A 15,360-nucleotide genomic window follows, 5' to 3' on the forward strand; every position below is an offset into this window, starting at 1 on the left:
GTCAGCAGTAACTATTGTGACCCACAAAGAAACTCTGAGGGTGTAGACGGTCAGCGTTGGTAAGGCCAGAAGAAGCGGGTTTAAAAGGCTAAGATGGGCCAATTTTGGTCATTGGGCATAAGAGGTACCTAAGCTCCAAGGTAATAGATGTCAAGAGTATAAAAATGGAAGCCAATTTCAATCGCAATGGTATACAGTAAATACGGATCAATGGACCGACTACAGTATGTACGTCAGCGTTAGCCTCTCTAGACTACGTATCACCGCAGCCCACTTCTTTCTCACGGGCTTTGGTTGTACTATTGGCCCGCAACGTCTGCGGCTGTCACGAACATAGGCAAGGCAATTAGCTGGGAATTCGGTACATATATCAATCCGTCTCTAATCCGTTTCCAGTGAGTGTAAGTACTCTATTTTTGCCTTTGAGTTTTATGTATTGGGGAAGCTGATTTTAGCTACCCTGTGATCATGCTTAGCAGTTATCTACTTCTTGTTTTAGTACAAGCAGACTGGCGTAGGTCAGCATAGGACAGCAAGAAGGTAAGAATGGCTTCCATGCCGTGCACAAAGCAGAGTGAGGAGTCAAATCCAGTCCTTTTTACAAAGTTGACCTATATATAGCACCCAGATGGTGTGTACTTAGCTGTGAACCCGATTATGGTATCATATTTTCTCGTGTTTGAAATGCACTCCTCTGGCGGGGCGTGCATCAATAAATCGAGACAAAGACCGAGATCATTAATTGACTCTTGCCGTTCTGACTGATCTAAAAGTTCTAGTTGAAATCAATGGCGAGTATCAGGCACGGATCGAGTATGCCCCGCCTATCACAAGGGAACGTTTACGTCATCGACACCTCATGAACGAAAATCTTGGTAAGCAGTATTCAGTATGCCAGTAAACCATTCACAATTTACTACAAACAAGAACTATATCCTTTGTTGGTAGGCTTATTGTGTTATTTACGTATTTTGGTGACTTATTATGTTCCTGGAAATAATTCGATGCTGTTACATGTTTCATAGGACCTTGGGCTATTCCCAGGACCACGACTTTCCTGGAAGCGAATTGATACTGTTTACATGTTTGGTGGCTCCTTGTCTTATTCCTGGGAACAGGCCAATAAGTGTTTTCTCAATTATTGTCGGGTTCTGGGAACAAATCAATACTGCTTACACAATTAGTGCATCTATTGTTCTCAGGAAGAAAGTAATGCTGTTATGTGTTCGATGAACTATGTTCCTAGGAGCAAGCCAATGCCGTTTTTTGTTTCTCGTTTACGGCTCTCTCGATGCCAGGTACAAGGAAGGTGGCATTGCGACTTGGGGGTCACAGTGTTATGTCAAAAACCTTACATCTACTCGCTAGCTCTTATTATGGGAGATGATACCCCCCAAGCTTGCGGCGGTTATTGGACCAATGTCATTGTCCTTTGTTGTGGTGGCTTCGTCAGACTTCCGGAACCTTGCTTTGCTCTCCTGTTTCTTGTATCATGCTTCTAGGTTAGGTGATCAAAGTGGCCGCGTCATTTCGAGTGTACCTAATTATAGAAAATTCTTTGACGATTGGTTGGACAGCCTAGGCGCCTTAATTATGTCGGGGCGGATGAAACAGGACTAGACCATTTTTCTGCCTTCGGCCTAGACTTGGCACCTCATCGAAAGGCTACTTTTCTCTTTACCGATGTTTAGCCCTAGAGTTCCTTTCTAATGCGTATTCCTCCACATTAACTTGAGCGGCTCCAGAGCAACCCCATCAGTAGCGATTGGAAGCCACTGGCCTCAGCATCAGCCTCAGCCTTCGCAACGTGACTATCCGCACCCCCACAAGCAGAGACGCGCCGTGAGCGGAACCATCCTGTCACGTCTTCCATCTTGACTCCATCTCCTTACCACCGCACTCCTTCCTCGATCTGCCAAAGCATAGCATAACTTAGATGGCGATCTCTATGAGCCACTGAAATGGCACCGATAGCCCGTCGTCCCACTAGCTGAGACGATTTTCCCGAGACAATTATCTAAGCGTTCAAGGTGGAATACGATGCTATCTCTCTGGTGGACTGGGCCGAAACACGCAGTAGCATGAAACGATGGCATTTATCAGCGCCTACTTCCCCATAAACTTAGCAAAATATTATAAATTTATTACAGTACTCTTGGAACTCGTGACATTGAACGTGCTGGCGTGGCAGCGACTTCGTTCCCCACTCAAAACCCCCAATCTGGCAGTCCGTCCCCCCACCCTCGTAAAAAGCTGCCGGGTAATCTACGGCTTTAGTGCCCACCATAAGTGATTGAAGGTTGGATGTCGGTAAAATGTGCGGGGATTCAGCGTGGTAAAAAGGCATAGAATTTCGACCTCCGGTCATCATTCAAGTGTAGGTAGCATATAGAGAGCGCTAATCCGAGAGCAAGCTGACGCTCTAGACCCCATGAGTGCCGGTACCTATAACGACGACCCTCTGGAGCAAGCAGGCAACCTCGCCAGCTGGCTTGTTGGACTGGGCGACAACGATTGGGCGTCGTATCAAGGCAGCACCATAGAGCAGTGCAAACACCCAGGTCGAAAGGAGAGGATGATTGGCTTGATAAAGGCCAGCAAAATCGAGGTGAGCTCTGAACTTGAGTATCGAGCGCGTGATCGTTCATATTGCTGATGAGTCCCTCTGATAGACGGCTGGAAAGGTAGCCTTTGTCTTCCGGTGTCGCGGCCCATTCGTCGGTACCCTCGAGCCCACGCCACGCGAAACGTTTCCCGGCAATATCATACTCATCTCTCAACAAGGACCATCCGCCTTCTTCAAAGGCATCTTGACTAGACCGGGAGACAAACAGGAGATCGATGGGCCTGCCCACATTGAGGTCGGCGCTGAAGAAGTGGTGTTTTTCTTAGCAATATTCACAAAGGTGTAGAGAAGTCGAGCGTGTCTAGTTCAACACCGTAATATTCGAACGAGAAGTTGTTGCTATCTAGAAGCATGTCTGTCGTGTCCAAGTCAGCTCGAATGCTTCCTAACCTTGGAAAGCCTGCCGCGGGGGTAGAGCTTGGGACGCCAAAAAGGGTCTTACCATCACCAGAACAAGAACCTGCTGGATCAACCCTCTTGTTAAGGGTCTGAAAACTGCCCGTTCCTCCGACTCCATGCAAGTATGAGGGCAAAGAGTCACTAACGGTTTCCAGTTCGTTGGAATTCTCAAGCCTAGCCGTGGGTGGAGTTTGGGGTAGCACATGCTGGCAAGCCATGTCAGTGGCGTGCTGCGTCAAGGCCCTCCTTGCTCGTCTCTTGCACGGCTGTTCATCCTCCTCTATCGTCGTGGCGGCTTGTTCTCCGTCTCGATTCCTGCGTTTGCGGGGGGCAGGTCCGATACGGCATCTCATCGTTTTTGGGCGTTCCTTTGATGTGAAGACGACTTGGACGATGCGGAAGAAATCACTGTGTGGCCTCACGCAGAGCAGATGCGCGACCAATTCACTCTTGTGGTTTGGCGGCAATCTCTCAAGTAAGGCCATGACTTGGGCATTGTCAGATATCGCAACGGCACATGCTGCCAGCGTGAACGTGCCGCCGTAGGCAAAGAACTTGTCCTTCACCTTCTCAAAATCATCCAGGTTCGCAGGGCAGTTCATGAGGTAGAAAGCGGTTACAGCAGGTTGTCCCCCGACTTCTAAATGAGGCGCCATGGTGTCGGAGGATTGCTTGCCATCCAGAGAGACCTTACCGATGGCACTCTGAACAGCATCGACAAGCTGCGCCCCGCCGTAGTGCCAAAGCTGGGCCTCCCATAATGTTTCTTCAGTGCTATTTCGTTTGCATGAATAGACGACTGAGGACAGGCGATCCGGTGTTTTTGATCGCGCGCCTTCGAGAGAGACGCGAAATCTCTCCTGAAGTTGAATGAGAATCAAGTCTGAAGGAGAGAGCTGTACCAAGCCCAGGGCCTTGATCAATGCCGTGCGGAGAGCATCGGGCTGTTCTCTCGAGGCTGCTCTGATGTCAAGCGGAGTGCCTTCAACAGTGACTGTAAGAGCAGCAGAACAGCTACTAGAGGATTGGGCTTGGGTAGCCATGATGAGTACGAAAAGTGAAAGAGTGAGCTCGAGTCCGACCAGGAGGCAAATCTTGTTCCTCGACAGGATTCACGGGGGTTGAATCTCGCCATTTGACGGGATTCAAGGGGGCCAAATCCTGTTGAGTCACAGGATTCCAGCGGGTAAATCCTGCCAACTGGCAACATTCAGGGGGATCAAATCCTGTCACTTGACAGGATTCTTGGTGGGGTCTGAACAGGGATCTAACACGGCTCACTTCCGCGAAGTGGGGTGGGACCAGGTTTACATGGTGGGTAGCATGCATGTAAGCTGCTCATTGTAAGCCGACTGCACTCAGAGACAACGGTAGGAGCCTCGTTCGAAATATAGGGAAATCAGATGACGCGGTCCATCAGTCAGCCGTAATGATGAGCAAGAGGTATTTGAGAAAGAGCTTAAAGGTTGCATCAGGCAGTCTGTTGCCTCATCAGCTATCTTTGGCGCAGTTCACCTTGATTCGCCCTGACATTTCTTTGGCCAAATTGCCCCTTCCAACACCATCCTTCAGTGCTCCATAGTTTGCACCAATGTCAGCAGCCGCCGAGGTTGAAGTTGGCGATTATGAGAACGAATCGGATTACGGCGATGAGCTTTCAGTGATGAGCTCCTCCATAGACAGTTATATGCTTAGGTACGAGCAGAAACACGGGCGAACCTACCACAGCTACCGCCAAGGGTCATATAACTACCCAAACGACGAGCGAGAGCAAGATCGCCTCGACCTGGTTCACCACGCTTTCAAACTCGGGCTTCAGGATAAGCTTTTTCTTGCACCCATAAACCCGAACAGCTCTGATCTTAGGGTCCTCGATATTGGTACCGGCACCGGCCTATGGGCCATTGAATTTGCAGATGAGTACCCTCAGGCAACTGTCGTCGGCGTTGATCTCAGCGCTATCCAGCCTACATGGGTGTCACCCAATGTGAGTTTCTACGTTGACGATGTTGAAGAAGACTGGGAAGAGCCTACGAATTACGACTACATCCACTGTCGCTACATGGCCGGTGCCATCGCGGACTGGCCAGCGCTCGTACGCCGAATTTACAAGCACCTAAATCCCGGTGGGTGGGTGGAGTTTCAGGAAACTGTCAACACGCTTTACTCAGATGACGGAACTCTGGAGTCAGACAATGCTCTAGTGAGGTTGATGGAAAACCTCAAAAAAGTCCACGAAAAGATCGGCCGCACGCTCGATCCCGCCCCTGAGTTTAAGAACTGGGCATTGCGGGCCGGCTTCTACAACACTAACGAGCAAAGGTTCAAGTTTCCTGTAGGCCCGTGGCCTCGGGACAAGAGGTTGCGAGAGATCGGGGCTTTCTTGGGCGTAAACTTCATTGAGGGCGTTGATGCCTTCACAGCGAAGCCTTTCAGAGATCATTTAGGATGGTCAGAGAATCAGGTGGAGGTTCTGAACATGGAGGTTCGGAAGGATGCCAAACGCAGGGATTTTCATGCCATGTTCGATCTTGTTGTTATGACAGCGCAGAAGCCAGGACTTTAGCGAGTGAAGCTGGTATTCATGACCACAGCCAGCTAAGGTAAAATGGCCTCCTCAAATAGTTTGTTGATAGGGTTGAGTCAGCGATGAGCTGTTAATTTGGGCTCCTGAGGTCGCAGTTGCAGTTGAGTTATTTCCATCGACCCTCAGTTTTGTGATGTACGAACTAGACAAAGGCGTAGCCCAATAACTGAAGCGGGGCGCCTTGGCGATGGGCTGCTCGGGTGTCGTTGTGAGCAATCGCCCTTAACATCTCCATATTCTGACGGCGTTCTTCAGCCCATGAGTAACCTACCTTGTCGTTCTGTATCGATACCATGTCACTTGAGCGAGGCAGCGGCATGAATATAGCTGCAGTGATTGCATTTCAGTCTTTGCATCTTTACGGTATCCTTGTTTCCACCAACAACTCAAGAAATAGACAACTGGCGGTGAGTGAGGCACTGCAATGTTAGCTGGAAAGACAGCGGCTTCGACAGGGTTTGAATTGTGACTTTTCGGGTGGCTGCATGGACCCTTGAACGTGGCAATGTTGATTTTGATATGACAAGCCTGGTTGAATAGTACGAGGGCCTTGTAATCTGGCTTGGTATAACAGGGCTAGCACCTACCTCCATGAACGTGAGCACCAAGTATTCTACATTAGCGAAAAGCCAACCTTTCCAAACCTGCCTTATATCACAATGGTGAGCTACCCTGAGGCGATGACATCATGAGCATAATTACTTACTAAGGTTAAGGAAGACGCTTTGTTCTCAACCTCAGAAGGCTTGATCGGAGACGATATTATCAACAGACAGTTCCAGGGCCTCCCTAGGAAGGATCGCCTCATTTTAAGCAATAAGATGTTGATGAAAGAGAAGGAAAGGATGCGAGACATAGAGAAGGAGAGGAGGCCACAAGAGGAAGATAAGAGAAAGCCCGCGTTTCTAGTAATGAGGAATGAGCTGCGATGCAAGCGATGTACTGCCACAAGAAACAATGATGTGGCACAAAGCTTTGCTGAGGTTGCATATTGCCGCCCATGTCTTCTGGAGCTCGTCGACTCGGAAAGGAATTCCTGCGAGATTCACGCCAAGCGAGACTTCAACAATTAGGGTATGCTTATCGCCCATTATCACCCTTTCTCTCTAGAACATTCAAAGCGATGACAATCACCGTCATTTCTTTCATCGCAGAAACACCTACTTGCCTGCTTCAACAGTATCGTCCTGTTTACTTTCTTAGCATGTGTGCTGCAAAGCTGGAAGTTAGATATCATATCAAACTTTTACTGGGAATAATTAAGCCCTGACCCGCTTCCTTGCCAAATCATAGATTGCCGCGGATGTAGCGATGGAGTGGATAAGATTGAGGCTCAGCAGGACCCCGAGGTGGAGAGCCAGTAATGGTTGTTGATTGATAAGCCTTCGGATTGGCCTTGGAGGGGTAATCAATCTAGCCCTACCGGTACAAGATGTGTCCCAGTCTGGGCAGCAGGCCGTACGTACCTGGACGTCCTACTGTTGGTACAGATAGAAGAGTACCAAAGATGACCAATAGTTTAGGTGATCGAGGATGGAGCAGCCCTAAGGGGAGCCATTCCCCTCGTTTATCTGCTTGACTGCGCAAAGACTCCCGAGGGGTGCCAATAGGCTACTATTTTAGTCACTCATAGTTAGGTGGCAATATACTAGCCGGATATCTTGATTTAGGTGATGAGAGAGAGATGCTAATTGTAATTGGTTAAGATCCCTGCCATATACCCAATGGGAGTCTTCGCGCAGTCAAGGAGATATAACACCTCGGTCAACTGACACCATAACGGGCAGTGCCCTGCTCTTCAATCCCACCATTCTCTCTCTCCTAGGTTTCCATGACGCCTCATTGTATGGCATTTTTGCCCCCTTTCAGCAATCATGAGTCATCCAAGGGCCGTCGGCCAGTACGATGAGGTAGCTGCCCCTCAGCGACCCCCATTTCAATCATCATGACTGAGATCGGGTGCGAAAGACGGCGCAGTGGTTGCGGAAGCCGAGCGAAACCAGATCAGCCCGGTAGTGTGCGGCGACCTGCTGACGAGCCGCACGATACAGCCGACGCATGTGCTGTCTGCGAGTTGCCATTTCATCAGTCTCAGCGACATCATGCCGCCAGTTCATATTGTGCTCGGTAACCATGACCTCGCCTACCGTCGCGACTACCAGACTAAGGCCCTTAATGTCCTCAATATTAAACACCTGGTCCTGTATGTATTGCCGTATAGCGTTGTCGCTTACCATAAATGGGACAGCTAATGCGTCCTGCTACTGCCGTTTTGCGAGGAGCAAAATGAGCTAATGGAGGTTATGGCTGCTCTAGGCCTTGATGAGGTGAGCAGGATGGTTTCCTTTACCTATCTTGCAATTAATAGTGCCGGCATCGATAAGCCTTGCGCAATAAACTCTATTACACACTGCGGCTTGATGAGCCCGAATCGGTTTGCCTCTCTAGCTCGAACGTTCATGGAGCATTTCTACAGCTATCAGACTATCACCTAGGAACAATCTGATACCAGGTTGTCTAGACAGACTATAATGTCCCGTGCCGCTGATCCTGGGAGGTTCAAAGCGGCCTTGAGGCCGTCCAGTGCTCCTGTAGCTTCAGCGTCAAAGACCTCGGCAGGTCGAAGACGGCCCGAGCCGTCGTAGATGGAGAGGCCCTTCTGGTGAATGGCGAAGCCATAGCAGGCTGCTCCCTCCGCGGACAATGAGCCATCTGAGTATACGATCCAGGTGGTTAGGTCTCCTCCGATTCCTCTTTCGGGGCTGCCTGTAAGGGTGTATCTTGTCCCTTGCCGAAAAAATTTCTGCATGAGGGCTGGTCGTGGACAGGGTGCGAGCAGTTGGAGCTTGGTACTTCCGCTTGATGAGCTGATGGTATGTGGGTTGCCTGGGTGGAAGCGTGCGCTCCACGAGGGGGTTGGTCTCATCAAGGGATTTGAGGCGGGCGGAGAAACGGTATCGACGTGCTTCAAGAAGCTGAGTGATAGGTGGTATCCCGCTTTCCCGATGGAGGATGGCGATCGGTGTCGTCTTCCAGGCAGGGAGTATAGCTCGCATAGATTGAACTATAGCCATGTTCATTCTCTGCAAGAGATGAGGAATACTACACGGCTGGTCTTTACACGTTTGGTCCCACCGCGGTCGGGTTGCCTCTAGATACCATACTTCGGTGCCGTAGAGCAGGACTGGTTCAATGCAGGCCCTGGCGGCGCTCCGTACAGCGCTGGGAAGCGGGCCGTGTATCGTGTTGGCGAGTCCTCGCAGATGGTAGGCGACAGCATGTGACTAAATTGATCTTGCTGATCCACCCATTGCCTGGATCGTGTTTAAATGTCGTCAGCATGGGCGAGCGGCCCGTTCCTTGCCCACTACTCTGAGGATGGACCTTGATAAGCGTGCCTTGCACAGTCCGCGACGCGCTAAAGCCAAGTTTTGCGGGTAGCAGGAGGCATTCGCCGCGGATATGGATGGGAGCAAGCGAAGCGCCGTTGTGGAATCTAAGCCTTGTACCTGCTCCTCCTTAGTAACAGCTGCTGCCAGTACCGTACGTACTCGACAAATTCGCACACCCGAATGCCTCTTTTAGCATAATCTAATTGGTTAGAGGCCTTGAGCCTTGTCCAATAGGCCGTCTCGCGCTTTGTGGGAATACAAGGGCTTTGATGGACCAATCATTAGCGAAATGCCTCGGCAGGAAGCCAAGCGTGACTCTGCCACGCCACGGCCTCGTTAGGCATCCGCAGTGGTACCTGTTGACGGATCTCCATTGCACCGTAGCGGAAAGAATGCTCAAGGGGCGTTCATATGGAGGTTCCCTGGGCGGGGAAAGCGGTTACCGGGAATAGAACGGTCGGAACAACCGTGATCTCTGGGAAGATGGGGCCTAGCTTGTTTGGGAAAGCGAAATTTCAGGCCAGAAGATTATTGCATGCTGCTCCTCCGAGAACTCGACTCAGCTCTTTCATCACCAACACCTTCCCCGACACCGTCTCGGCCTGCATCCCAACCAACCTCTCAACCGAGTATCCCAGCCAACGCCTTCTCCACCCACCTTGACGGGTTTCCGACACCTCGACATAACACTTAGGCGCTGCGCAGACGTTCCCTCGGGCTTTGGGGACGTGTGACAACCATGACCGTTTACGTGCCGTGGCTGGCGCCAAGTCAGCGTGATCTCTCATCAAACCACAGACTGTCTCTCTATTGGATTGCAGCCCGATTGTGTCCAGTGTTAGGGCAGTATCCCAATTGACGTCGCGCATCTGGCCGATATCCAATTGGTGTGATTGGGTCGGCGTGGGTCCGTTCCTGCTGCATCACGGTGGTTGGTTTCGGCTCGCCTGGCAGGGCGGTAGCCATACGGTCTGCCTTGCAGCGGTTGGAGCGATGCCTTCGCCTGTCGCCTGTCCCCCACTCCGTAAGCAGGTAAAGGCCTGAGGCACCTCCTCAAGGTCTTTGCGGCGACATTGCCTCTCTGTCGATTCCCTACCGTAGCCGATGTCCTTCTCTACCTACAACATCGGATAGCTCATTACGACCACAGCGATGCCCGGTCACGATATTCGACTTCTCGCCCTCGATGGCGGCGGTGTTCGCGGCCTGTCGTCTCTAATGATTCTGCAAAATCTCATGTCTACTATCGACCCTGACGCCCCGCCCAAGCCATGTGATTACTTCGACATGATCGCTGGCACCAGCACCGGCGGCTTGATCGCCATCATGCTAGGCCGCCTCCGAATGACTGTCGACGAATGCATCGCTGCCTACTCGTCGCTATCCAACAAGGTGTTTGAGAAGAAGAGCCACAGAGTCAAGATCAATGGCCAGCTGCAGGGGAGATTCGACAGCGCAGCGCTCGAGCAGGCCGTCAAGCAGACCCTGGCGGACAGTGGCCACAGCAAGGACGCTCTTCTCAAAGATTGCTCTGACGATGCCTGCAAAGTGTATGTTCGCAGCACCCTTCTGATTGATGTTCCAGCACTGAACGAACCAAAGCCTCGTCTGCGCGACGAGCAAAGAGACAGGAGACACGGTGTGCCTGACCAGCTACCGCCCCGCCCGCGGGGTCGCTCACCTGTACGACTCCACCACGATCTGGCAAGCCTGCCGGGCTACATCTGCCGCGACCACTTTCTTCGATCCGATTGCCATCGGGCCTTACCAAGAGCAGTTCGTCGACGGCGCTCTAGGAGACAACAACCCTGTCTACACGCTCTGGACCCAAGCCCAGGACGTTTGGGGCGAGGACCAGTTGCGGAGCCGTCTGCGGTGCCTGGTGTCAATCGGTACGGGCGTACCCGCGCTCAAGCCCGTGCGCGATGACGTTCTGGGCATCAGGGCCACGTTGACAAGCCTTGCGACGGAAACAGAGAAGACGGCGGAGCAATTTCGTCGCGACAAGTCGAGCCTCGACGACGAAGGTCGCTACTACCGCTTCAATGTCTCTCGCGGCCTCGAGCATGTCGGCTTGGCAGAGTCAAAGAAACAGCGCGACATTGCAGCGGCGACTGGACGGTATGTCGCGTCGCAGGATGTGTTTAGACAGATGAAGGCGTGCGCCAACGGGCTTGCGCGAAGGCAATGTTAGTCATCCCTAGTATTGCAGATTATATACAACGTTCCAATCTGGTCATTGTAGCATCACTAACCAGCCGTCCCAAGATTTTGGCCCTTTCAAGACACCCTTCAACCTGGACGGTGTCCCCGCATCGGATAAGTTTGTCGCTAGGCCGGCCGACACGATCGAACTGGAGAACTGCCTTCTCCCGCAGCGATCACATGCCCGACGGACAGGCAGGAAAATATTTGTCCTTTTCGGACTCGGCGGTGTAGGAAAGACGCAGCTATCCATTGATTTCGCCCGACGCCACCAGGCCGCTTTCAGCTCGGTCTTCTGGCTCGACGGCAGATCGGAGGACCAGCTGAAGCGAAGCATCGCCGGCTGCATATCTAAGATCCCCAAAGACCAAGTTCCAGAAACCAGCCGACGCTGGACGGACAGTCGCACTTATAGCCAGGATGAACTCGACGACGCCGTGGCGAATGTGATGAAGTGGCTTGAGCAACCTGACAACTGCGAATGGCTATTGATCTTCGACAACGTCGACAAAGATTGGATCGGTCAAGAATCTGGAATGGGCGCTTACGATCCGAGGCGGTACCTACCTGGCGATCATGGGTCGGTGCTGATCACGACACGGCTTTCTCATCTGGCACAGCTGGGTGAGTCTCGAAGGTTAGGTCAGGTCAACACGGCCTTGGGCAAGGCCATACTCGAAACATGGTTTGGCGGCGAACTTGGTGAGTGTTTATGACCCGTTTCTCTGCAACTTCTATACGATTGTAGCTGAGTCTTACGTTGTCGCAGGTCCGGATTGCGCCAACCTCCTAGAGCTGCTGCACGGGCTGCCACTTGCGCTGGCGCAAGCAGGCTCGTATTTAAGGGAGAAGAATATCGACCCCACAACGTATGTGCGAATCTATAACGAGCAATGGGACGAGCTGATGCGTCCTCACGACGCATCGAACCGTCCACTCTTGGATTACAACCAGGGAAGCGTCGGGACAACGTGGACCATTTCGTTCAAGGAAATCGAGGGTCAGAGCCCCAGTGCTGCCAAACTACTGCGGCTGTGGTCTTACCTCGACAACAAGCAGCTGTGGTATGGCCTGCTAGCAGTGACAGCAAATGGTAGAAGACCGCAAGACCGGTGGCCCCAATGGCTCAGTGAGATAGGCGGCAACGAGGTGCGATTCCTCGATGTAGTCGGGCTACTGCTTCGGTACTCGATGATCGAAATCCACCAAGGATCGAAAGACGGCTATTCGATTCACCCGGTAGTTCACCAATGGGCGTCGTACTTAGACGGGCAACGACAGGAGGACGAGTGGGCAAGGCTGGCCCTCGCCGTGGTGGGACGGTCGGTGCCCGCGAGGGAAACGAGGGAGTACTGGGTGGTGCAGCGAAAACTGATTCCACACGCCGAAATGGTGCGTAGATGGATACAAAAGGCGGTGGGCAGGTGGTATATCGGAGACCAGTTGGTGATAGACTCACTACATATGCTGGGGATGCTCTACGCGGACCAGGGCAAGCTTCCAGAAGCGGAGGCGATGTATAAGCGAGCATTAGAAGGGAACGAGAAGGCGCTTGGACGGGATCACACATCGACCCTCGATACAGTCAACAACTTGGGAAATCTCTACGCGAACCAGGGCAAGCTTCCGGAAGCCGAAGCGATGTATAAGCGAGCATTAGAAGGGAGGGAGAAGGCGCTTGGACGGGATCACATATCGACCCTCAGCTCAGTCAACAACTTAGGAATTCTCTACGCGGACCAGGGCAAGCTCCCAGAAGCCGAAGCGATGTATAAGCGAGCATTAGAAGGGAGGGAGAAGGCATTTGGACGGGATCACACATCGACCCTCGATACGGTCAACAACTTGGGAAATCTCTGTGTGGACCAGGGAAAGCTTCCAGAAGCCGAAGCGATGTATAAGCGAGCATTAGAAGGGTACGAAAAGATCCTTGGACTAAGTCATCCCAAGACGTATACTGTTATACGCAACTTGCAACTTTTGTACTCCAGCCGAGGTACGAGGTCGCTCAACCATGATTTTGTGTACAAATGCCTAACGACAACAGTAAATGCGCCAACCAGGCCTGGAAAGAATGGCCCAGTTAGTTAGTGTGACAGGTTTTTGGAAGACTATTGACTAAACTTCGTAACATCATCTCGTTTCGCAAGAGGTCACCACAATACCAAGAGTCAATATTTGGCACACAAGACTTCACTCTATACATGATCAGATTTGGTCACTCTGGAAATTCGGAGGCAAATAGATTGTCTCCTTATTGATACCTCCACATTCGTAAACAAAACCTCCTATCAATCAGAACTGGGGATGTATTTGAGTTTAGTCGAGTACCGGACTTGAATCGTGCCCACAGAACGGTGTGGAAGGGCGCGCTGGATGTCGACCCAAGATTTGCCTTCTTGTTTCATCCTGAGTACAGTATTGTCCTCGTCTGGCGTCCATCTTCCGCCAGATGATTTTGCAGGCGAGTGCAGAGTCTCGGGCAGCCTTCTGCGGTTCCTGATATGCGATATGGATTTACCAGCATTCCGCTGACATGAATCGTGGTCCCATTTCAAACTGTAATTGGAATGTCGTCTTACCGCCCTCAGTGATGCGCTTGAGCAAGACATCTCTGAGAGACCATTCCTCGAACTGAGCAAGAAACATGCTAGCTTCGGACGGGGCTGGCGTTGCTTCTGGTGTTCGGATATCGCTAGGTAACTGCGCGGTACGTGTTGTCGATTGTCTTTTGCGAGAGCCCCGAAAGTTGGCGGCGGTACTGCGGACCGAACAGGAAGTGGATTTCGAAATCTTGCGACGCTTGCAACCCTGGTGGACATCATCTAAATCATTGTCTTCCGAGCCAGAATCCTCAACATCTGGGAGATAAGAAGAGTTCTCCTCATTATGTTGAGATTCTAACCTGTCAAGACCGTCCTCGTTCCCTGAGTCTTCACTGTCTGCGTCACCGTCCTCAAACTGCATGGTTTTATGCATCTGCGAGGATTTGTGGCGGAAACGACGAAGTGACGGCAACGTGGAAGACACTTCGGCATCGGAACTACACACAACCTTCGTGGCTTCAGACTCGACATGGGTGGACGCGCTGCTTGTATCATCCGAGGCTTGCCCTTGACACGGTCCATCAGAGGATGTTGCGGGAGATGGGGCGCGGGCTTTAGGAATGGCATCTTCGTATGACTTGCAGGTGGGTATTTCGTTTTCCTGGAATGGTGCCTGGACCACTTCGATGGGGCTCGCAGTCTGGGGAGAGTGTGCGCCAGTTGAAGGGGAATCCTGATGAGGCTGGGAGCTATGACAAACGTCATAGTCAGAGACAGCATCGACCACCGTGTTGCTCTCTTGACTGGCTGGTTCAGGTCGGAGCTGTTTCCCGTCTGCCGCAACTGGGTATGGTTGACTTTCAGGGCTGGTAGGAGGGGTTGCAAAATTGATATCTTGACACTCAGTGGACGTGTTCCGTCCACAAGACTGTTGGCTCAGTCCAGCATCAGCGAGGTGAGAGTCACTTGGCTCATTCGGCCAACCTAGGGCGGCATCCACTTGAGTCGGGGATACTGCTGACGCAATGTTCGCGCTGATGGTAGCTTCTGACTCAGTTGCGCCATATTCGGTGACAGTTAGATCTACACGTCGGTTGTCAGAACCTTCCACCCAAGAGGGGCCCCATAGCCTCGATGACTTACCTAAATAATCCACAGTGCTGGTAAGTGCTGTAAAAGGTGGCGAACCATCGAGTTCTTGACTCGCATCGTCTTCATCTTCAGTATCAGACTCGACATCAGAGGGAATACAAATCGCTGTGTCCCTAGATTTTCCAAGAGCCGAATGCGCCTCCTTGTCATGTAAAGATGCCGTGCCTGGCTGAGAGGCAGGAGGAGTGAAGCTCTGCAACAGCTTCCGCTGCTCAGAGTCAATAATCAACGAGGTCATACTTGAGTTGCAGTGTGTAGGGAGGGAAAGAGTTAAGGGGCTTGGTGTTCGCAGTATGGCCAGATTGAAGATGAAGATAGACGGGCATTGTCCGGCTTATATGCTCGCAGCTGAACCATGCGGTCAAACAAGTCCTAACCCTTCCAGGAGCCGAGCCCGGTGTCGTCGTGGTGCCTCTCCTCGTTTTACAAGATCACGGTGGTTTGGATACGGGT

At 51.7% G+C, this 15,360-nt stretch overlaps 5 protein-coding genes across 5 annotated transcripts; 2 read left to right on the forward strand and 3 right to left on the reverse strand.

The window, feature by feature from the left end:
• Positions 1 to 2,898: 2,898 nt before the first annotated feature.
• FPRO_13678 (uncharacterized protein) lies at positions 2,899 to 4,068 on the reverse strand (the record flags this gene model as incomplete). Its single annotated transcript, XM_031218621.1, has 1 exon — positions 2,899 to 4,068. One exon carries the CDS (start codon positions 4,066 to 4,068, stop codon positions 2,899 to 2,901), a length of 1,170 nt encoding a protein of 389 aa, XP_031084461.1.
• Positions 4,069 to 4,616: 548 nt separating this feature from the next.
• On the forward strand, positions 4,617 to 5,591 carry FPRO_13679 (uncharacterized protein; the record flags this gene model as incomplete). The annotated part of the gene is made up of 1 exon (XM_031218622.1): positions 4,617 to 5,591. One exon carries the CDS (start codon positions 4,617 to 4,619, stop codon positions 5,589 to 5,591), a length of 975 nt encoding a protein of 324 aa, XP_031084462.1.
• Positions 5,592 to 8,103: 2,512 nt separating this feature from the next.
• On the reverse strand, positions 8,104 to 8,421 carry FPRO_13680 (uncharacterized protein; the record flags this gene model as incomplete). The annotated part of the gene is made up of 1 exon (XM_031218623.1): positions 8,104 to 8,421. The coding sequence occupies one exon, from the start codon at positions 8,419 to 8,421 to the stop codon at positions 8,104 to 8,106; it is 318 nt and encodes a 105-aa protein (XP_031084463.1).
• A 1,735-nt stretch (positions 8,422 to 10,156) lies between these two features.
• Positions 10,157 to 13,300, forward strand: FPRO_13681 (uncharacterized protein; the record flags this gene model as incomplete). The annotated part of the gene is made up of 5 exons (XM_031218624.1): positions 10,157 to 10,554; positions 10,607 to 11,193; positions 11,273 to 11,911; positions 11,958 to 13,205; positions 13,257 to 13,300. 5 exons carry the CDS (start codon positions 10,157 to 10,159, stop codon positions 13,298 to 13,300), a joined length of 2,916 nt encoding a protein of 971 aa, XP_031084464.1.
• A 426-nt stretch (positions 13,301 to 13,726) lies between these two features.
• FPRO_13682 (uncharacterized protein) lies at positions 13,727 to 15,145 on the reverse strand (the record flags this gene model as incomplete). The annotated part of the gene is made up of 2 exons (XM_031218625.1): positions 13,727 to 14,838; positions 14,899 to 15,145. The coding sequence occupies 2 exons, from the start codon at positions 15,143 to 15,145 to the stop codon at positions 13,727 to 13,729; spliced, it is 1,359 nt and encodes a 452-aa protein (XP_031084465.1).
• Positions 15,146 to 15,360: the final 215 nt, after the last annotated feature.

The sequence above is a fragment of the Fusarium proliferatum genome, assembly GCF_900067095.1.
Source record: "Fusarium proliferatum ET1 genome assembly, contig: FPRO_scaffold008, whole genome shotgun sequence".
In the NCBI taxonomy this organism is placed as follows: domain Eukaryota; kingdom Fungi; phylum Ascomycota; class Sordariomycetes; order Hypocreales; family Nectriaceae; genus Fusarium; species Fusarium proliferatum.